Genomic DNA, 22,898 nt, shown 5'->3' on the forward strand with positions numbered 1-22,898 from the left:
ACAATGCACCATTTGCACAACGCCTTGATCTCGGATGGGTCATCATTGGAGAAGTATGTCTAGACGGACTGCACAAACCAGCAAAGGTAAATGTCTACAGAACACATCTGTTGCAGAATGGTCGTACATCTTGTCTTTGCCCATGTACCAACAGTCTACACATTAAAGAGAGATTAGATAACCCAACACATCATCGGCGTATCCAGAGGTGCATGGAAGACTTAGCCTCAACTGGAAATACAGATGAACTGGGTTGTAAGGTGTTTGAAAGAACACGAGACGACGACAAGCCAGCACCCTCAGTAGAAGATACCCTCTTCCTCGAGATCATGGACAGAGAAGTCTACAGAGAAAAGTCAGGCAGCTGGGTAGCCCCTCTACCCTTCCGGTCACCACGCCATCGCCTTCCTGACAACAGGGTACAAGCAGAGAAACGCTTCAGTTTGTTGCAGCGCACTCTACAAAGAAAGCCAAATATGAAGAAACACTTCCAAGCCTTCATGCAAAAGATTTTTGACAACGAGCAGGCAGAAAGGGCATCACCACTACAAGAAAACCAAGAACACTGGTACTTACCAATATTTGGGGTGTATCATCCTCAGAAACAAGGTCAGATACGTGTAGTATTTGACTCTAGTGCGAAGCACGAAGGCATCTCACTAAATGACGTCCTTCTCAGCGGACCTGACCTGAACAACACACTCCTTGGAGTACTCATCAGGTTCAGAAAAGAACTTGTAGCAGTAACAGCAGATGTACAACAGATGTTCTACTGTTTCTTCGTTCGAGAAGATCACAGAGACTACTTAAGGTTCCTGTGGTATGCAGACAATGACTTTAACAAAGACATCACAAAGTACAGGATGAAGGTACATGTGTTTGGAAACAGCCCTTCCCCAGCTGTAGCTATCTACAACCTGAAACGAGCAGCACAGCAAGGTGAAAGACATGGTCAAGAAGCCAAACAGTTCGTCATGAAGAACTTCTACGTGGACGATGGACTTGCTTCTTTCTCCAGCAACGAAGAAGCTATTAACGTCCTGAAAAGTACAAAAGAAATGTTGGCAGAATCCAACATAAGATTGAACAAGGTAGCTTCCAACAGCTACAGAGTCATGGAAGCATTTCCAATGGAAGACCGTGCTAAAGACCTCAAAGACTTAGATCTAGGAACAGAATCACCACCCTTGCAAAGAAGTCTTGGGCTTAGTTGGGACCTAAAGACTGACAGTTTCACCTTCAGGGTCTCCAGAGAAGAGAAACCATTCACAAAAAGAGGTGTCCTAACTACAGTTAACAGTCTTTATGACCCCCTGGGATTCGTAGCACCCATCATCATGCAAGGCAAAGCTCTTTTGAGACAGATCACTACTGAGCAGGAACAAATTGACTGGGTCGTACTTCTTCCTGAAGAGAAGCAAATGCAGTGGAAGTTGTGGAAAGACTCATTGTTAGAGCTTGAACAACTCAACATTCCAAGACCGTACGTATTTGTTTCCTTGTCTGCTACAAAGAGGAGAGAATTATGCGTATTCTCTGATGCTTCCACTATGGCTATCGCAGCTGTAACTTACCTTAGGGTAATAGACACTGAGGGACAAAGCCATGTTGGGTTCATCATGGGAAAATCTAAACTAGCTCCCAGACCTGCTCACACTGTCCCACGTCTAGAACTTTGTGCTGCTGTCTTAGTGGTAGAGATGGCAGACATGATTACGACTGAACTGGACATTGAGATCCATGCAGTGAACTTTTATACGGACAGCAAGATTGTGTTAGGATATATTCACAACGCTTCAAAAAGATTTTACACATACGTGACCAACAGAGTGACACGTATCAGAAAGTCTACAAGTCCAGATCAGTGGCATCACATCAGCACGGACAAGAACCCAGCGGATCATGGGACAAGATTGGTGTCAGCCGCTGTACTCAAGCAAACTAACTGGTTCGTAGGTCCATCGTTTCTTGGTAAGCTAGAAACCAAAGAGACTACTCAGGTAGAGACCTTTCAGCTCATAGAACCAGATCAAGACAAAGAGGTAGGACCTCAAGTTGCAGTTTGCAAGACTTTAGTTACCAGAGACAGTCTGGGCACCCATAGATTTGAAAGGTTTTCCAGTTGGAAGTCGCTGACCCGTGCAATCGGAAAACTTATCTGTCTAGCCAGATATTCCTGCAGAGCTACTAATACTGATCAGCGTAGCAACGACCATCTTGAACAAGCCAAAGTCGCGATCATCAAATGCGTCCAGCAGGAAGTCTTCAAAGAAGAAATTCAAAGCCTTCTGAAAAAGGAAGAGATTTCTCGACACAGTTCGCTCAAGGAGTTGAACTCTATCCTCGACGAAGACGGAGTACTAAGAATTGGAGGTCGTTTGTCGGCAGCGGATATGACTATCCAAGAGAGACATCCCTTCATCATACCTAAGAATCATCACATCGCTCTTCTTCTGGTAAGACACTATCACGAGCAAGTTGCACATCAAGGATGCACTTGGACTTTTAATCCTCCACACGCATCGCATATGGGAGGAGCCTGGGAGAGGATGATTGGAGTAGCTCGTCGTATTCTGGATGCCATGCTCCTGAAGGTTGGGTCTACTCGCCTCACTCATGAAGCTTTGACTACACTAATGGCTGAAGTCGTGGCCATTATGAACGCCAGACCTTTGGTTCCAGTGTCTACAGATCCGGAGATGCCGTCAGTCTTGACACCCGCAATGCTGCTGACCCAGAAGATGGAACCAGTGACAACTCCCACAGGAGACTTTGACCTCAAGGACTTGTATACCAAGCAATGGAGACAAGTTCAAAGCCTTGCGGACATTTTCTGGAAGAGGTGGAGACAGGAATACCTGGTGACACTCCAGCCACGCAAGAAATGGCAAGATGACAAACCCAACTTACAAGTTGGAGACATTGTCTTATTAAAAGACACTCAGGCCCACAGGAACGAATGGCCTATTGGACTCATTGTGGGGACTGATCCTAGTAGTGATGCTAGAGTTAGAAAGGTTGAAGTTAGAATTGTTAGACAGGGCATTCCCAAGGTGTATGCTAGGCCAATTTCTGAGGTAGTTTTACTTCTGTCCAAAGGTTAGTGGCATAACAAAAGGTACGCCAGGTGGGGAGTGTGCTGCCTTTGCAATGTATATTACATGCTTGGCACTCAGCAGTGTCTGTTTCTTTAAGACCCTCCATTTTCTTGAAGCCTAGGGGCGGGTCTTCTCTGTACCACTAGGGCTTGCTGGGACATATCCTGTTCATTCCAGCTCTAGTTACTGTAGTGACCAGATCCACAGGACATCTTAAAGCTATTACAGATTGCAAACCTGATGAACACCAAAGCCTGTGAGTAATGGGGTTTTGCTAGTCAGCTTGTGTAGAGAGATGTTAGACATTGCAGATAGATAATGTGTGTTTCAGTGTAGTAAGCAAGCACATGTTAGTTAGGCCCTATCTTTTGTATTAGCTATGTATAATGTATGTTGCTTGATTAGCCATGCTTATATCTTTCTTTTTATGTTTGTTTCACAGTTTTACCACATATCATCTCATATTATATGAACACTATTGTACGCATTCCTGTTCATTATATCTCAGTAAAGATTGCATCAGTTCATTAAACCAGCGCATCTTTCATTGGGATTCGGTTTATACTTGATGTTAAGCTATGTACCTAAAGCAACACGCAGTCGAGACATTATACCTCTATTTTCCCTTGATTGTAGGCAAACTTTGTCAAAATCCGTCAGCGGGCCCAACACCTCCTTGGAGAATGTAGTTCTAAAAAAGGAATTTATCTGGGCGTATCCCAACCATGACATCATGTTAAAGGCAGCGTTCTGGCATAAAGTTTCAAATGAGTACAGCTTCCCTGAAGTCAGGACTCAGTAAACGGTTGTGTACAGTTTTAATGAGGACGGATGAGGGAAACAAACCTAAAGTAAATGCTGGATTCCTGTGCAGTGGGGTCATGGGCCGTGGTCTAAAAGTAATCTGGGATTTGGCAATCCAGTCCTCCCAAACAGCAACGGCATGTCTTACAAGGTATGGCCAATCTTCACTAGGAGGTCTAACTGCCATATTGATCCAGGGTACGGCTTGGAGGGAAAGAGGTGACAAAGACTGCTCCAAGGTGACCCACAGTTTCTTTGAGCCTTTGTGCATCCAATCTATAAGTCTGGTGAGTACCACCGCATCATAATAGATGTGAATATCCGGAGACCAAATCCACCCAGGGATTTATGCTTAATTAGGACCTTTTTATTCAATCTAGGTTTACTAGCATGCCAAATAAACCTATTGAGAGCTTTTTGTAGTTCTAAGAAATACTTTTTTGGAGCCTGAATAGGTATTGTTTGGAAGAGGTATAGAAACCTCGGCAGGATATCCATTTTGACAGTGTTCATGCGACCAACCAAGAGAGATGTTTGAGTTTATACGCCTGTAGATCTTCAAGAGTTCTCCTCTGCAGTGGCAAGTAGTTCAGGGGGAATAATAGGTGCAATTGTGTGGGAATTTGAATGCCTAGGTATGTCAAGCTTTGGTCTTTCCATTTGAAATAGAAATTATTTAGGATAGATGATACCTCCTCTTGGGAGAGGGAGATATTTAATAGTTCGGTTTTAGTAATGGTCACCTTAAAGTTACTAAGGTGGCTAAATCTACCAAATTCCTGGAGCATAGACGGTATAGAGATGTGAGGGGAAGTCACGTACAGAAGTAGGTCGTCAGCATAGAGCGCAAGCTTATGCTGAATTTTTGGGCTCTCTATGCCTTTAATATCTGGGTTGTTCCTTATTGCCTCTGCCAGATGTTCCATTGTTAAGACATATAGAAGAGGGGAAAGGGGGCAGCCCTGGCGCGTACCATTATGTATTTCAACGGAAGGGGCCAAAATACCATTTGTTCGAACTAGTGCTGTGGAGTATACAGTGCTGAAATTAGGGTAATAGTGCGAATGGAATTGTCCCTTGCTTCCCTACCAGAGACAAATCCTACTTGATCTCTCTATTAATAATTTCAGGTAGGATTTTACTTAATATGTTTAACAGCATTTTTGAATTGATCTTAATATCACAATTTATCAAAGATATCGGCCTATAATTACTACATTTAGTACCATCTTTGTTTGGCTTGGGTATGACTACTATGTGAGCTTCCAGGGACTGCTTGGGAAAAGGACATGTTGGGGAAATGCTATAATAATATATATTTTAATTATTATTTTTTTATTTACTACAGTTTATTAAAATGAATCAGAATTTTTTTGTTACAGTAAGGTACTAGAAAATGTGATTGATCACTTCTATAATGGTTTGAAATGTATTTAGGGTCTCCTGTATCAAAACTGTCCTTGTTCAGTAACTAATCTAGTGCAACTGCTTTGGAAAAATGAAAGCTGAGCTTTGATCGGTTGTTATGGACAACAAGGACAAGTTATTTTTATTTATCCAGCTGGTTTTGATTAATGTAACTCCTGGCAATCCAAAGCATCATTGTCTGTCAGTTTAAAACTGACAGCCAGTCTATTAGGTCATGCATCTGGCATGACCTAATATAGGCGTTCAACCATGGTAGACTTTGAGGCCTTTGTTAGCCTTCTGACTGCCATTAAAACCCAAAAGCACCCCTTCTTCTTGCTGGCCATCCTTCTGTCAAATTCTTTAGATGCTGTAGTTGCTATTGACTGAGTCATTTAAAGGGGTAAATGCCCCCGATTGGGATTCATCCATGTAATGTGCACCGAAGGAAGGTTGTTACATTTGTTCTCAGACACAATGAACAACTGATTTTGAAATGAACAAGGATAATTTTATTTTATGCAGTCTCTCATGTCCACAGTATATTTAGGGGGTTCATGGGGAAGAAGAAAGAAATACTAAAAGAAAGTGTGTGCATTTACACCTAGGTAAAATAAAGAGAACCATGCTGATAACTAGGTTTGCACATCATCAACTATTTAATAGTGCGCTTTAAAGGGAACCTGTCACCTCCAAAAACCATCTGAAGCCGCCAGCAGTCACAGCGAAGGGGTTGTATCTAAAGAGTTAATTTGCTTACACAAAAAATGCATTTGCCCAACTCTTTTTGCATAAGCAAGTCACCTAATTATACTTTGAACAGTTAGGTTACCCTTACACTAAAAACTTACCTCCGGGTTTTCTTAACACACAGGAAATGCCTGGAGATGCCTGCTCAAACACCAGCTGATGGTCTCCACTGAGACCAGTGGTTGGTTGAGTAAGAATATCCAGGCATTTTGTGTGTTTTATAGAGTAGACCAGAAAATGGACACCAGTGGGGGACCTGGTAAGCTTATGAACAGAAGCTGTAGGGAATCGTTGAGGGTGAGTATGCCTTTTATTTTTTATACCACTTTGAGCCCTTTCTAAAGAACTGTAGTCCTGCAACTGGAAACTGCAGAAAGAATAAATGAGAACTGAATAGCATGCCTGTGGTTATTTAGGAAGATTGCTAAGTGAACTTTGAGTGTGTCTCAGAGAAGATTACTACCATCATTGCTACTGTCTAAAAACAACTATTAGGAGAAGCTTACTCTCTAACATACTCCAGAACTGTGCCTATTGCTACTGTATGAACTACTAATCCCATTATCAATTCAGTAGAGAGATAATTTATTAATTGCAAGCAAAAGGGCCTGATTTTTGACTCCACCATCCATCCATTGGCCTTTCTCTATGTTCTATTTAACATCAAGGACACCCCACATAACATCAGGCAGAAGCCCCTGAAAGCCCAGGGTATGCCCAAAGGGAAGAAAGGGTGTGCCAACCACTCATTCCAAGACCCCAGGGTGCGTTGGAGTGAGGACAGGCACTGTTAAAGACTCCTATTAGTGACACAACAACCACTCCCCTTCTTCTAGCTCTCCCCCTGGGGGTCACTGCACATCTTAAATATATATCAATTTCAATTTTAAAACGCCATATTTGGGTGATGCTTGACTACTGAAGAAAATGTATGGGTTTTTTCAACACAGATTAAATTGTACAAATCTATAAATACATCTGAAAATATGGGATAGATTTATGAAACTGTCTAAAAGAAAAACTGGCCATTATTTTTCATAGCGACCAATCACAGCACTGTTTTCATTTATAATAATGCTCTTGAAAAATAAAAGCTTTGCTGTGATTGGATGCTGTGGGCAACAATGACAGTTTTTCTTTTTCTGTCACTTTTATATATCTGCTGTAAAGAACACATTGGGAAGAATTAAAATAAGTTCTGCACCTCTGATTTCTGTCTTCAAAAAGTTGCAAAATAGGGCTTTGAGACTTTTTGGGCGTATTTGCAAAAAAAAAAAAAGTTTCATTTTACAATGTTCACTCCAGTTTTTAAAAGTAGGCAGGGGAGTGGACTCTGCTAGCCTGTCAAGCTGACTTAGGCCACATTTATCGACTGCAACTTTTTAAACATCAAATAAAATGTTGGAATCTCACTCCAGAAAAGGGGTGGCCTAGAAAGTGGAGTGACAACCCAAGACAGAAGTGTTTGACTTAAAGACTCACCAAATTTATCAAACTTTGTGCAACATTTGATACATTGGGTACAAAAACACTGACTTAAATATTTCCCACATGATAAATCATCCCACTTCAGGTGAGAGCTTGTGTAAAGGAAACATTTGTCCACATCAGCCAATTAGGTCTTGCTTCTTATATTTGACATGCTTCAGAAGCTGTAATCTGACTGGCCCATTTAGACAACACAACCTTTTTAATATCAACTCATGCTTATACATTCCCACAACTTCTTACCAGTCTACGGATGTCCCTCTCACTTTCCCATTTAAATTTTGCAATAGTTTCCTGGTGGGACTGGTGCTCACTCCTTAGATCTCCAGCTTTTATTTTGTCAGCTTGGATTATGTTATTGAGGGCCTCATCCACCTGTTTCTTAGCAGACTTCAGTTCTGTGATCTCCTGTAAGAGCTTAAGGCGCTCAGAGTCAAACACTTTCCTGGCCTCCTCACGCGCCTCTGTTGTAAGAGCTGTCCTTACTTTGTCACTGCTGCCATCTCGTAGAGCATTTACAGCAGACTTGAGCCGCAGGATCTCTGACTCTTTTAGTTTAACCATCCGAGACATCTCCTGCTCATGCTGTTTGATTAAGTTCTCCCTTACAGCTTGAAGCTCCTTCATCTTGTCCTCATGCAGCTTTGCCTTGAGCTCTGAAACAGTAGCTGTGTGTCTGTGTTGCTCTTGCTCCTTTATTCTCTTGCTTTCCTGGTTCTTTTCCCTCTCAAGTCTTGCCACCTAAACATTACAGACAGCAAAAAGTATAGTTTTAGTGTAGACACCCTGCTAACCCAGGAATCATTCATTTACATGAACAATCAGACAATAAACAAACTTCAAATATCAATATTCTGATTAGAATTTATGTGGATATGAGAAAGCAGTCAAAAACACCCAAAGTTAAAGGGATTGTGTCAATTCAGCAAATGGTATTTATCATGTAGAGAAGGCACTTACTAATGTATTGTGATTGTCCATATTGCTTCCTTCGCTGGCTAGATTCATTTTTCCATCACATTATACACTGCTTGTTTCCATGATTCCATGGTTACGACCACCCTGCAATCCATCAGTGGTGGTCGTGCTTGCACACTATATAGAACCTGTAGGTTCTATTACATTTACATAAGAGTAGCTTAATTATATTAAAGGTGTCTGTCAGCTCTCATGACATACCTGTAGCTGTTTTAGTAAAAACATGCATTCTTGAAGAAATAATTATACTGGCGCATCTTCTCCTAGAACACTGTGTTGTGATGTTCCTCTGTTATTTCTCTTAGAAATGTATCAATAAATCGACCAGCAGGTGTTACAGCCTGAAGGGCATGTCCCTACACAGTCTGACAATGTCCAATCAGTGCTGCCAGTGTCAGGCACTGTAGGGACACACCCCTACAACAAGAGGAATGAGAATCCAATTATTTACACAGAAATCAGGAGAGCTGACAGATCCTCTTTCATCCTAACACTTCAGAACTAATTTAAAGGATTTCTGAATCAAGGAAGTCATCTCCCTCTTTTGCTTTCGTACCTTTGACTTTTCCTGATGAAGCTCAATTTGAATATCTGTTAATTTAGTCCTGAGGTCTTCATTTGCAGCTTGTAGAGCAAGGATCAGGGCTTCGGGCTTTTCGCCCTTGTTACGCCCCTTTTTCGACATGGCTGAGTATTACTGTAGGTGTCTTTGGCTTGACTTCTCTCAGTAAGCCATCCCCAGTGGATGCCAGAGCTGCTGGCTTGTTAGGTTTCCAGGAAGAAAAATAGTCTTCTCTTGTGGAAGCCCTTTAAAAAGAAAAATACATTAGAATCAGATCATTGAAGAAAATATGAAAAACACTAAATGTTCAAGATGTGAGAAAATAACTCTGGATATTTTAGACAGGGAGGGCCTCAGGTTTAGGGCTCATGCACACAACCGTATGCCCTCTGAGACATACGGTCAGTGAGCGGGCCATATGTCCTGGAGCGGCATACATCGTGTGCACGGGAGCGCACAGCATCATAGGTTACTATATAATATCATAAAAAGTTTCACAGGATGGAGGGCACTCAAATGACTGGGTATATATATAGGACTTCCCCCCCATCTACATACATACGTATTTATCTACATTTAATATAATCAAGATGAACACAACTAGATCCAGATTAGTAAAAAGAGGAATAACAATATTTTCTGTCGATTTTATGCTTCTCATTTTATGCTCCTTATCAAATTAAATTAAATTTTATCATTTTATCATGTCACAGGAATGTTGATTTATCTATAGGAGTATTTATGGGAATTTTTTAGAAATTTTTTATAAATTTTTTATAAAATTTTTATAAATTTTAGCATTGATGTCAAGTATTGATAATAATATACCCCCATTACTCATGATAGTACAATACTATGGTTATAAATTTATATGTTATTAACAGTCTCTAAGTTATTTATCTATACAGAATGAGATTCGTTGTATTTTATATTATATATGTCATTTTTTATCCGAATTCCATTTCATATTTTGGATTTATCCTGGATATCTCAATGATCCCTCCTCTATAAAAGGAAGGAAATGAACAGTACTATTCACCACTGATGAAGGTGCAAGAGTGCACCGAAACGCGTTTGGTTTTACCCAGAATAGTACTTGGATTATGTACTAAAAAAGTCCTTTTATCAACTAAAGGTGAATATTACCATACAGCTTGCTAACAAATTGGTAAGCAGTCCGGAACAACAGACCGACACTTCCGGTCATAGGAACGTCACATCCTGTACAGCAGAGAGTGACGCAGCGATCCAGGAAGCCGGAACACAAGAAGACGCCGAAGGACACGTGCGCACCACTGCTACATGCCGCAGAGGATCGGACGACCTCAGTAAGGACACTTTTTTTGCAGCAGCTGCCCGGAGTACATCCACTTGGGGTAAGACTGTTCCAGCCTTTTTTTAAGTAACTATATTTCCAGGACACAAGTGGAGATAAGCGGACCTATTTCACCACAATATAAGACCTATATGCAGACTGATCATCTGCATAGGTAGGCATTCGTTAGTTATACAAGGACTACTTTCTACCTTTTATATATATTTTTACTTCATAAGAGGAATCATAGTGTTCCTGATACTAGTTTAACAACTTTTATTGTGTGATGAAATTTTATTGCCTCTGTATGCTATACTACTACTGAAAGTTGCCACTACATTCATCATTTGTAGAAAGGCATAATTTTACAATCAATAAAAAAGTGAGATATACCTCATATATTATTGAAGTCCTATATATATACCCAGTCATTTGAGTGCCCTCCATCCTGTGAAACTTTTTACTATATCAATTATTTTGGCAACTGGTACTGCCATATTTGGAGAGAGCACCTAACCGTGTTACGCAAGTCAGTATAGCCTCTGCAATACCGTTTTTCCACTTATATAATATCATATGAGTGCGGGACAATAGTCCCATGGGCGGCCCGATGCACACAGCATCATAGTAACCTATGATGCTGTGCGCTCCCGTGTGCACGATGTATGCCGCTCCGGGACATATGGCCTGCTCACGGACCGTATGTCTCAGAGGGCATACGGTCGCGTACATGAGCCCTTAGTCTAACATGAACACCAGGTCAAAAACTAGGTTGAATATGCATCAGACCCTGTTGTGCCAGGATAAGGAGGTATGGTGCTATGAACACACCCTGGAGGAAATGCCTAATTTCCATTTTTGCTGTCAGGTCCCCTCATCTCATGGAGTTAATATCTTTACAACACATCTGTTAAAACAGCATAGGAAACAGGCTCTGTATTTCATAGTTGCCAATCATTTAGTGAAAGAGAAAACAGATTTGTTGCTATGAGCATGTCAGTTTTGAAATGTGTAGGAAGCGAAATCATTTAGAATTACTGTCACTGAAGAAAAGAAGACACATTTTTGGATAATACAAATAAATTAAAGAAGAACAATACAACACTACATCCACATTTAACCTTATGGCAGCTTTATAGATCACATGTCAATTTTGTATGGAAGCAAAGATCTACACAGGACAAGGTAAAAAAGTTGTAAAATCTCACCTTTGACTTCAACCATCTACATCCATTGTCTCCAGTTCTCCGGTCCATATCTGTTGAGAAGAAAAATATAACATGAATAGTAAATATGTTTTCTGAATGAAAAGTTCAGATACCATGCCTTCCAATAGAAAAAGAAAAGCGTCACCATTACAAGGTATCTAGTATAACATAAACCTATATACAGTTGCAAGAAAAAGTATGTGAACCCTTTGGAATGATATGGATTTCTGCACAAATTGGTCATAAAATGTGATCTGATCTTCATCTAAGTCACAACAATAGACAATCACAGTCTGCTTAAAGTAATAACACATAAATAATTAAATGTTACCATGTTTTTATTGAACACACCATTTAAACATTCACAGTGCAGGTGGAAAAAGTATGTGAACCCCTAGACTAATGACATCTCTAAGAGCTAATTGGAGTAAGGTGTCAGCCAACTGGAGTCCAATCAATGAGATGAGATTGGAGGTATTGGTTACAGCTGCCCTGCCCTATAAAAAACACACACCAGTTCTGGGTTTGCTTTTCACAAGAAGCATTGCCTGATGTGAATGATGCCCTGCACAAAAGAGCTGTCAGAAGACCTACGATTAAGAATTGTTGACGTGCATTAAGCTGGAAAGGGTTATAAAAGTATCTCCAAAAGCCTTGCTGTTCATCAGTCCACGGTAAGACAAATTGTCTATAAATGGAGAAAGTTCAGCACTGCTGCTACTCTCCCTAGGAGTGGCCATCCTGTAAAGATGACTGCAAGAGCACAGCGCAGACTGCTCAATGAAGTGAAGAAGAATCCTAGAGTGTCAGCTAAAGACTTACAAAAGTCTCTGGCATATGCTAACATCCCTGTTAGCGAATCTACGATATGTAAAACACTAAACAAGAATGGATTTCATGAGAGGATACCACAGAGGAAGCCACTGCTGTCCAAAAAAAACATTGCTGCACGTTTACAGTTTGCACAAGAGCACCTGGATGTTCCACAGCAGTACTGGCAAAATATTCTGTGGACAGATGAAACCAAAGTTGAGTTGTTTGGAAGAAACACACAACACTATGTGTGGAGAAAAAGAGGCACAGCACACCAACATCAAAACCTCATCCCAACTGTGAAGTATGGTGGTGGGGGCATCATGGTTTGGGGCTGCCTTGCTGCGTCAGGGCCTGGACGGATTGCTATCATCGAAGGAAAAATTTATTCCCAAGTTTATCAAGACATTCTGCAGGAGAACTTAAGGTCATCTGTTCACCAGCTGAAGCTCAACATAAGATGGGTGTTGCAACAGAACAACGACCCAAAGCATAGAAGTAAATCAACAACAGAATGGCTTAAACAGAAGAAAATATGCTTTCTGGAGTGGCCCAGTCAGAGTCCTGACCTCAATCCGATTGAGATGCTGTGGCATAACATCAAGAAAGCAATTCACACAGAATATTGCTGAACTGAAACAGTTCTGTAAAGAGGAATGGTCAAGAATTACTCCTGACCGTTGTGCACGTCTGATCTGCAACTACATGAAACGTTTGGTTGAAGTTATTGCTGCCAAAGGAGGTTCAACCAGTTATTAAATACAAGGGTTCACATACTTTTTCCACCTGCACTGTGAATGTTTACATTGTGTGTTCAATAAAAACATAGTAACATTTAATTCTTTGTGTTTTATTAGTTTAAGCAGACTGTGATGGTCTATTATTGTGAATTAGATGAAGATCAGATCACATTTTATGACCAATTTGTGCAGAAATCCATATCATTCCAGATACTTTTTCTTGCAACTGTATATATATATATATATATATATATATATACAGTACAGACCAAAAGTTTGGACACACCTTCTCATTCAAAGAGTTTTCTTTATTTTCATGACTACGAAGGCATCAAAACTATGAATTAACACATGTGGAATTATATACATAACAAACAAGTGTGAAACAACTGAAAATATGTCATATTCTAGGTTCTTCAAAGTAGCCACCTTTTGCTTTGATTACTGCTTTGCACACTCTTGGCATTCTCTTGATGAGCTTCAAGAGGTAGTCCCCTGAAATGGTTTTCACTTCACAGGTATGCCCTGTCAGGTTTAATAAGTGGGATTTCTTGCCTTATAAATGGGGTTGGGACCATCAGTTGCGTTGAGGAGAAGTCTGGTGGATACACAGCTGATAGTCCTACTGAATAGACTGTTAGAATTGGTATTATGGCAAGAAAAAAGCAGCTAAGTAAAGAAAAACGAGTGGCCATCATTACTTTAAGAAATGAAGGTCAGTCAGTCAGCCGAAAAATTGGGAAAACTTTGAAAGTAAGGGCTATTTGACCGTGAAGGAGAGTGATGGGGTGCTGCGCCAGATGACCTGGCCTCCACAGTCACCGGATCTGAACCCAATCGAGATGGTTTGGGGTGAGCTAGACCGCAGAGTGAAGGCAAAAAGGCCAACAAGTGCTAAGCATCTCTGGGAACTCCTTCAAGACTGTTGGAAGACCATTTCAGGGGACTACCTCTTGAAGCTCATCAAGAGAATGCCAAGAGTGTGCAAAGCAGTAATCAAAGCAAAAGGTGGCTACTTTGAAGAACCTAGAATATGACATATTTTCAGTTGTTTCACACTTGTTTGTTATGTATATAATTCCACATGTGTTAATTCATAGTTTTGATGCCTTCATAGTCATGAAAATAAAGAAAACTCTTTGAATGAGAAGGTGTGTCCAAACTTTTGGTCTGTACTGTATATGTAAATCCACAAATTGCAAGAAGCAATATATGACATTGTGCTATCTCCAGGCCTAGGGATTAAGTGAAAGGAGCGCATGTAGTGTCTATGAATATGACATCTTCTAGATTTCTGCCGTATCATTTACTGATGGTGATGGTGCAGATGCTCCCAGCTATTCCTTCAGCATGCTGTAGAGCTGTTTCAGCATCTGCTCCATGGACATAAACTTCACACTGTACATGAACCCTCCCTCCCTTCTTCTCGTCTCTTCTGGCCATATGCTTTTCTTTCTTGGCAAAGGCCTGTCCTCTTCCGTTGTCCTGCATAAGCTATAATACTGTAAGCACACTTACCGGTTAAGTTTGCCTTGTGCATATTTATTAGAATACAATGGAATTTATGACACTTGAGAATTATCCTACTCTATTATTAGCGACAATCTTTTTCGCCATATTTCTTTCTTTACCAAAGAATTCAGTATTCACAATCCAATGGTATGATACTGAAATAGAGGCCATTTACTTCCACCTTCCTCAATGGTAGGCAACCATATTGATTTATTGTGACAAGTAATGGCTGCCTTCTGAGTTGTGTGGTTTCTGGGAATCAAAAATTCTTTATTCGATCGCCTGAAATAATTCTACCTTTCATGTGTATTCAGAAGCTTTACCATGAAAAGTAACAAAGCTGGGAACTCTGCAGCCACCTTTTTGAAGCAGGCCAAAAATTCTCCATTTAAAGTCCTCTTATTGTTATTTTGTTATATTCTGGCTTTTACTCAGGGTTCAGCTTTCATTTAATCAGAGCAATTTCATAAATTGTTAGCTGAACTCTTATAGCTTGCTATGGAAAACAAAAAGAGAGAGAGTTTCCTTTTGATGGTTTTGAGGCTCATAGTTTATTACTAATGTTAGTGTATTTTTGGTAGCTCCAGCAGAGATGTGGCTATGTGCCAGCTTTCTCAAAAGCATCTTACTTAAGTGGTATCCTGTTTTAAATAGGTTTTGTCCTGTGATGGCTCCTTGCATCAATAAGATGGAGTCTGATTGTTTTATTTTTTATATATACTGTATATACAGTACAGACCAAAAGTTTGGACGCACCTTCTCATTCAAAGAGTTTTCTTTATTTTCATGACTATGAAGGCATCAAAACTATGAATTAACACATGTGGAATTATATACATAACAAGCAAGTGTGAAACAACTGAAAATATGTCATATTCTAGGTTCTTCAAAGTAGCCACCTTTTGCTTTGATTACTGCTTTGCACACTCTTGGCATTCTCTTGATGAGCTTCAAGAGGTAGTCCCCTGAAATGGTCTTCCAACAGTCTTGAAGGAGTTCCCAGAGATGCTTAGCACTTGTTGGCCCTTTTGCCTTCACTCTGCGGTCCAGCTCACCCCAAACCATCTCGATTGGGTTCAGGTCCGGTGACTGTGGAGGCCAGGTCATCTGGCGCAGCACCCCATCACTCTCCTTCATGGTCAAATAGCCCTTACTTTTAAAGTTTTCCCAATTTTTCGGCTGACTGACTGACCTTCATTTCTTAAAGTAATGATGGCCACTCGTTTTTCTTTACTTAGCTGCTTTTTTCTTGCCATAATACTAATTCTAACAGTCTATTCAGTAGGACTATCAGCTGTGTATCCACCTGACTTCTCCTCAACGCAACTGATGGTCCCAACCCCATTTATAAGGCAAGAAATACCACTTATTAAACCTGAAAGGGCACACCTGTGAAGTGAAAACCATTTCAGGGGATTACCTCTTGAAGCTCATCAAGAGAATGCCAAGAGTGTGCAAAGCAGTAATCAAAGCAAAAGGTGGCTACTTTGAAGAACCTAGAATATGACATATTTTCAGTTGTTTCACACTGGTTTGTTATGTATATAATTCCACATGTGTTAATTCATAGTTTTGATGCCTTCAGTGTGAATCTACAATTTTCATAGTCATGAAAATAAAAAAAACTCTTTGAATGAGAAGGTGTGTCCAAACTTTTGGTCTGTACTGTATATAGTTCTCTAAAAAAGAGGCAGCACTCCAGTATATTGAAGGTGAAAGACCCGCTTTATTGTCCCTCTGCAACGTTTCAACTGCTAATTGTAGTCTTTATTAAGCATACAAAATAGTGCCAAAACATCCACATTTATACCCACAATACCTTGTGAGCCAATTAGTGATAATTATGCAATCAAGTAGAAAAACATATAATATAAAATACATAATCAAACCATTGATCAAGAGGCCTTCTATGCAACTTATAAGGCCATAATTGCAAATAGTTAAAAATCGCATATTTCATTGTGTATTCAAATAAATTGCTACAGTGCATAAATTGATCAGAGTGATCACCTGTGTGTGAAATCAATCAATAGTGAGTAGCCAATCGGCCGCATAGACTATAGAAAAACTACTTACACAGCAATGTAATCAGATGGCGCCAACCCCAGCGTCCCATGTCTGCCAATGCGCATGTCCGGTAACCAGGACACCAGTACACACTAAGTCACGCGACCCGTCACCTGACTACACATGACCAGTGACGCAGATCGCAAGGCGTGAACAGGTAACTGGCCTACACCATTGGTGCACGTGACGCGCCAGAAACAGCACCCGCGTCACCAAAGTCACAGAATCACATGACCGCATCACGTGAGCTGTAACCCGGTAACCGAACGGCGTCCCAGATCTAGCGAACCACAGCCACCTAAAGGTGAAAGGGCACCGCCGGGGACAGACATGGAGGGGGATTTGAAAAACACCTATGGGGCATGAGAAGATTGTCTGGTATAAAGATACCAAATAGTGAATCTACTAAAGAAAGGATATCAAGCCGTATATGTAGGAAGAAATAAAGTGATGCGTTCCCAAAAGAGAAGCTATTAGGGAACACTCACTACTGTGACTATATTGAAAAGGGGAAAGAGGGGGGGGGTTTATGTGGTTGTATCACTGCAATGATCATCGCTGCACACTAATTATGGCACCAAGGTGTAAAGTACGGTCAGCACCAAGGTTCACCCCATTGCCCCTCATCTTTAGACCATAAGTAAAAACCTTCCAACCACGACTTATCCACAGTACAATTATCATAATCTTGAATTTATTAAAAACTATTCCAATCATGCTCCCAAATATGAACCTATTAGACACTATATATGGCCGCCATCATGTTCCACTGCTGTGATGAGCTTGAAAAGATCAATCAGATCTGATAAAATCTGAAATAAAATAAATATATACAGTATGTTACAGGCCTTTACAAGCCAACAAAACAATTGAAGAACAGTATGTTACAGGCCTTTACAAGCCAACATAACAATATAAATGAAGGTAACAGGTCAGTTTTACCGCGTAGGGAGCGCCATAGCAACTGCTTCGTTTTCATTATAAATAGTGCCATTACAAAATACAACTTTTCCTGAAAAAGAAATGTAAACTAAAAAAGAAAATGATTTTTAGCCCAAAATAAGTACAATACAGTAATGTAAAAATAAATTCTCCATAGACTGATATTTTAAAGATAATTTTTTCATTTCCCCCTCGTATCCTTGAAGAAAAGTTCCGAAGCCTCCTCCCTTCATTTTGATTCCACAAAACTGTGCGGCGTGGCATATAATGCTGCAGCATCTGTATATGGCATCCCGCTATCTCCCAGTCTGTGCAATGCATGGAACACCCAGGGCCTGCACAGGAAGGGTGTCCACGCTTTGGCTGTGTACTATAAAAAAATATCCTTGAAAACCTAAGCATTCTTCCTCTTATCCAATAACTGATATATACAGTCCTGATCAAAAGTTTAAGACCACTTGACAAAAGGCAAAAAATCATATTTTACATTGTTGGATCTTAACAAGGTTCCAAGTAGATCTTCAACATGCAACAAGAAGAAATGGGAGTGAGACAAAACATTTTTTGAGCATTCAATTTAATGAAAACAACAAATAAACTGAAACAGGCTGTTTTTCAGCTGATCAAAAGTTTAGGACCAGATGCCTTTAAAAGGCCAAATCTGTGCAAAGATGTGGATTCATTGTCATTTTCTGTCAGGTAGTCGCACGTTGTGATGGCAAAGGCAAAAAAAACTCTCCCTTTTTGAACGTGGTCGGGTTGTTGAACTACATAAGCAGGGTCTCTCACAGCGCGCCATCTCTGCTGAGGTGGGACGCAGTAAGACAGTCATTTGGAATTTCTTAAATGATCCTGAGGGTTATGGAACAAAAAAGTTAAGTGGAAGACCCAAAAAAATTTCACTAGCACTGAGCCGGAGGATCCAATTGGCTGTCCGTCAAGACACTGAACGATCCTCGACCCAAATTAAGGCCCTTACTAGTGCTGACGGCAGCCCCATAACCATCAGACTGAAGGTCTTCAAAAATAAAAAACGTCTTCAAAAACCTCGTCTCCTTGAACGCCACAGAACTGCTCGTTTGGACTTTGCAAGAGAGCACCAAACATGGGACATTCAAAGGTGGAAGAAAGTTTTATTCTCTGATGAGAAAAAATTTAACCTTGATGGTCCTGATGGTTTCCAACGTTATTGGCATGACAAGCAGATCCCACCTGAGATGTTTTCTACGCGCCACAGTGGAGGGGGTGCCATAATGGTCTGGGGTGCTTTTTTCTTCAGTGGAACAATGGAGCTTCAGGAAGTGCAGGGGCGTCAAACGGACGCTGGCTATGTCCAGATGTTGCAGAGAGAATTCCTCATGACTGAGGGCCCCCGTCTGTGTGGTAACAACTGGGTTTTTCAACAGGACAACGCTACAGTACACAATGCTCGCAGGACAAGGGACTTCTTCCAGGAGAATAACATCACTCTTTTGGCCCATCCTGCATGTTCCCCTGATCTAAATTGAGAACCTTTGGGGATGGATAGCAAGGGACGTTTACAAAAATGGACAACAGTTCCAGACAGTAGATGGCCTTCGTGCAGCCGTCTTCACCACTTGGAGAAATGTTCCTACTCACCTCATAGAAACGATTGCATCAAGCATGCCGAAACAAATTTTTGAAGTGATCAACAATAACGGCGGAGCTACTCATTACTAAGTTCATGTTTGGAAGTTGGATTTCTGTTTTGGGGGCGTTTAGTTTTTTTTTGGAGGTGTGGTCCTAAACTTTTGATCAGCTGAAAAACAGCCTGTTTCAGTTTATTTGTTGTTTTCATTAAATTGAATGCTCAAAAATTTTTTTGTCTCACTCCCATTTCTTCTTGTTGCATGTTGAAGCTCTACTTGGAACCTTGTTAAGATCCAGCCATGCTAAATATGATTTTTTTTGCCATTTTTCAAGTGGTCTTAAACTTTTGATCAGGACTGTATATATCAGTTATTGGATAAGAGGAAGAATGCTTAGGTTTTCAAGGATATTTTTTTAAAATTGTTATTATTCATGACATTATATTACACAGCCAAAGCGTGGACACCCTTCCTGTGCAGGCGCTGGGTGTTCCATGCATTGCACAGACTGGGAGATAGCGGGATGCCATATACAGATGCTGCAGCATTATATGCCACGCCGCACAGTTTTGTGGAATCTCACATTAAGGGAGGCAGCTTCGGAACTTTTCTTCAAGGATACGAGGGGGAAATGAAAAAATTATCTTTAAAATATCAGTCTATGGAGAATTTATTTTTACAATACTGTGTTGTACTTATTTTGGGCTAAAAATCATTTTCTTTTTTAGTTTACATTTCTTTTTCAGGAAAAGTTGTATTTTGTAATGGCACTATTTATAATGAAAACGAAGCAGTGAGAAGCTGATGCTATGGCGCTCCCTACGCGGTAAAACTGACCTGTTACCTTCATTTATATAGTTATGTTGGCTTGTAAAGGCCTGTAACATACTGTTCTTCAATTGTTTTGTTGGCTTGTAAAGGCCTGTAACATACTGTTCTTCGATTGTTTTGTTGGCTTGTAAAGGCCTGTAACATACTGTTCTTCGATTGTTATGTTGGCTTATAAAGGCCTGTAACATATTGTTCTTCGATTGTTATGTTGGCTTGTAAAAGGCATGTAACATACTGTTCTTCGATTCTTATGTTGGCTTGTAAAGGCCTGTAACATATTGTTCTTCGATTGTTATGTTGGCTTGTAAAGGCCTGTAGCATACTGTTCTTTGATTATGTTGGCTTGTAAAGGCCTGTAACATATTGTTCTTCGAATTGTTATGTTGGCTTGTAAAGTCCTGTAACATACTGTTCTTCGATTGTTATGTTGGATCGTAAAGGCCTGTAACATACTGTTATTCGATTGTTATATTGGCTTGTAAAGGCCTGTAGCATACTGTTCTTTGATTGTTATGTTGGCTTGTAAAGGCCTGTAGCATATTGTTCTTCGATTGTTATGTTGGCTTCTAAAGGCCTGTAACATACTGTTCTTCGATTATTATGTTGGCTCGTAAAGGCCTGTAACATACTGTTATTCGATTATGTTGGCTTGTAAAGGCCTGTAACATACTGTTCTTCGATTGTTTTGTTGGCTTGTAAAGACCTGTAACATACTGTTCTTCGATTGTTATGTTGGCTTGTAAAGGCCTGTAACATACTGTTCTTCGATTGTTATGTTGGCTCGTAAAGGCCTGTAACATACTGTTATTCGATTGTTATGTTGGCTTGTAAAGGCCTGTAGCATACTGTTCTTCGATTGTTATGTTGGCTTGTAAAGGCCTGTAACATACTGTTATTCGATTGTTTTGTTGGCTTGTAAAGGCCTGTAACATACTGTTCTTCGATTGCTATGTTGGCTTATAAAGGCCTGTAACATATTGTTCTTCGATTGTTATGTTGGCTTGTAAAGGCCTGTAGCATACTGTTCTTCGATTATGTTGGCTTGTAAAGGCCTGTAACATATTGTTCTTTGATTGTTATGTTGGCTTGTAAAGTCCTGTAACATACTGTTCTTCGATTGTTATGTTGGCTCGTAAAGGCCTGTAACATACTGTTATTCGATTGTTATGTTGGCTTGTAAAGGCATGTAGCATACTGTTCTTTGATTGTTATGTTGGCTTGTAAAGGCCTGTAGCATATTGTTCTTCGATTGTTATGTTGGCTTCTAAAGGCCTGTAACATACTGTTCTTCGATTATTATGTTGGCTCGTAAAGGCCTGTAACATACTGTTATTCGATTATGTTGGCTTGTAAAGGCCTGTAACATAATGTTCTTCGATTGTTTTGTTGGCTTGTAAAGACCTGTAACATACTGTTATTTGATTGTTATGTTGGCTTGCAAAGGCCTGTAACATACTGTTATTCGATTGTTATGTTGGCTTGTAAAGGCCTGTAGCATACTGTTCTTCGATTGTTATGTTGGCTTGTAAAGGCCTGTAACATATTGTTCTTCGATTGTTATGTTGGCTTGTAAAGGCCTGTAACATACTGTTCTTCGATTGTTATGTTGGCTCGTAAAGGCCTGTAACATATTGTTCTTCGATTGTTATGTTGGCTTGTAAAGGACTGTAACATACTGTTCTTCGATTGTTATGTTGGCTCGTAAAGGCCTGTAACATACTGTTATTCGATTATGTAGGCTTGTAAAGGCCTGTAACATCCTGTTCTTCGATTGTTTTGTTGGCTTGTAAAGGCCTGTAACATACTGTTCTTCGATTGTTTTGTTGGCTTGTTAAGGCCTGTAACATATTGTTCTTCGATTGTTATGTTGGCTTGTAAAGGCCTGTAACATACTGTTCTTCGATTATTTTGTTGGCTTGTAAAGGCCTGTAACATACTGTTCTTCGATTGTTTTGTTGGCTTGTAAAGGCCTGTAACATACTGTTCTTCGATTGTTATGTTGGCTTGTAAAGGCCTGTAACATACTGTTCTTCTATTGTTTTGTTGGCTTGTAAAGGCCTGTAACATACTGTTCTTTGATTGTTTTGTTGGCTTGTAAAGGCCTATAACATACTGTTCTTCGATTGTTATGTTGACTTGTAAAGGCCTGTAACATACTGTTCTTCGATTGTTTTGTTGGCTTGTAAAGGCCTGTAACATACTGTTCTTCGTTTGTTTTGTTGGCTTGTAAAGGCCTGTAACATACTGTTCTTCGATTGTTATGTTGGCTTGTAAAGGCCTGTAACATACTGTTCTTCGATTGTTTTGTTGGCTTGTAAAGGCCTGTAACATACTGTTCTTTGATTGTTTTTTTGGCTTGTAAAGGCCTATAACATACTGTTCTTCGATTGTTATGTTGGCTTGTAAAGGCCTGTAACATACTGTTCTTCGATTGTTTTGTTGGCTTGTAAAGGCCTGTAACATACTGTTCTTCGATTGTTTTGTTGGCTTGTAAAGACCTGTAACATACTGTTCTTCGATTGTTATGTTGGCTTGTAAAGGCCTGTAACATACTGTTCTTCTGTAACATATTGTTATTCGATTGTTTCAGCTTAATATTCCGTTTAATTATTCTTCTCCGCCCCCCCTTTTTCTATACGCTACTCCTCCTACAGTTTTGGGGTTGCAAACGCCAAACTTTCCACACTTCTTCGACCTATAGTGAGGTAAGTTGCTTGTGCTTTAATAAGCGATCCCACCCTCCGGGCCCCTGCGGTGGACCACCGAAGACCCC

At 40.2% G+C, this 22,898-nt stretch overlaps 1 protein-coding gene across 1 annotated transcript in view; it reads right to left on the minus strand.

The window, feature by feature from the left end:
* The window catches only part of JAKMIP2 (janus kinase and microtubule interacting protein 2), a 173,358-nt gene that overhangs the window by 84,715 nt on the left and 65,745 nt on the right, over positions 1–22,898 (minus strand). Inside the window, exons 2-4 of the mRNA XM_040406284.1 lie at positions 11,611–11,660; positions 9,082–9,332; positions 7,791–8,288 (exon numbers count right to left, since the gene is read on the minus strand). Of these exons, the coding sequence (XP_040262218.1) occupies positions 7,791–8,288; positions 9,082–9,210 (627 nt within the window). The 5' untranslated portion in view covers positions 9,211–9,332; positions 11,611–11,660. The remainder of the gene's footprint in view (positions 1–7,790; positions 8,289–9,081; positions 9,333–11,610; positions 11,661–22,898) is intronic.

This window comes from Bufo bufo, chromosome 1 (genome assembly GCF_905171765.1).
Source record: "Bufo bufo chromosome 1, aBufBuf1.1, whole genome shotgun sequence".
Classification (NCBI taxonomy): Eukaryota; Metazoa; Chordata; class Amphibia; order Anura; family Bufonidae; genus Bufo; species Bufo bufo.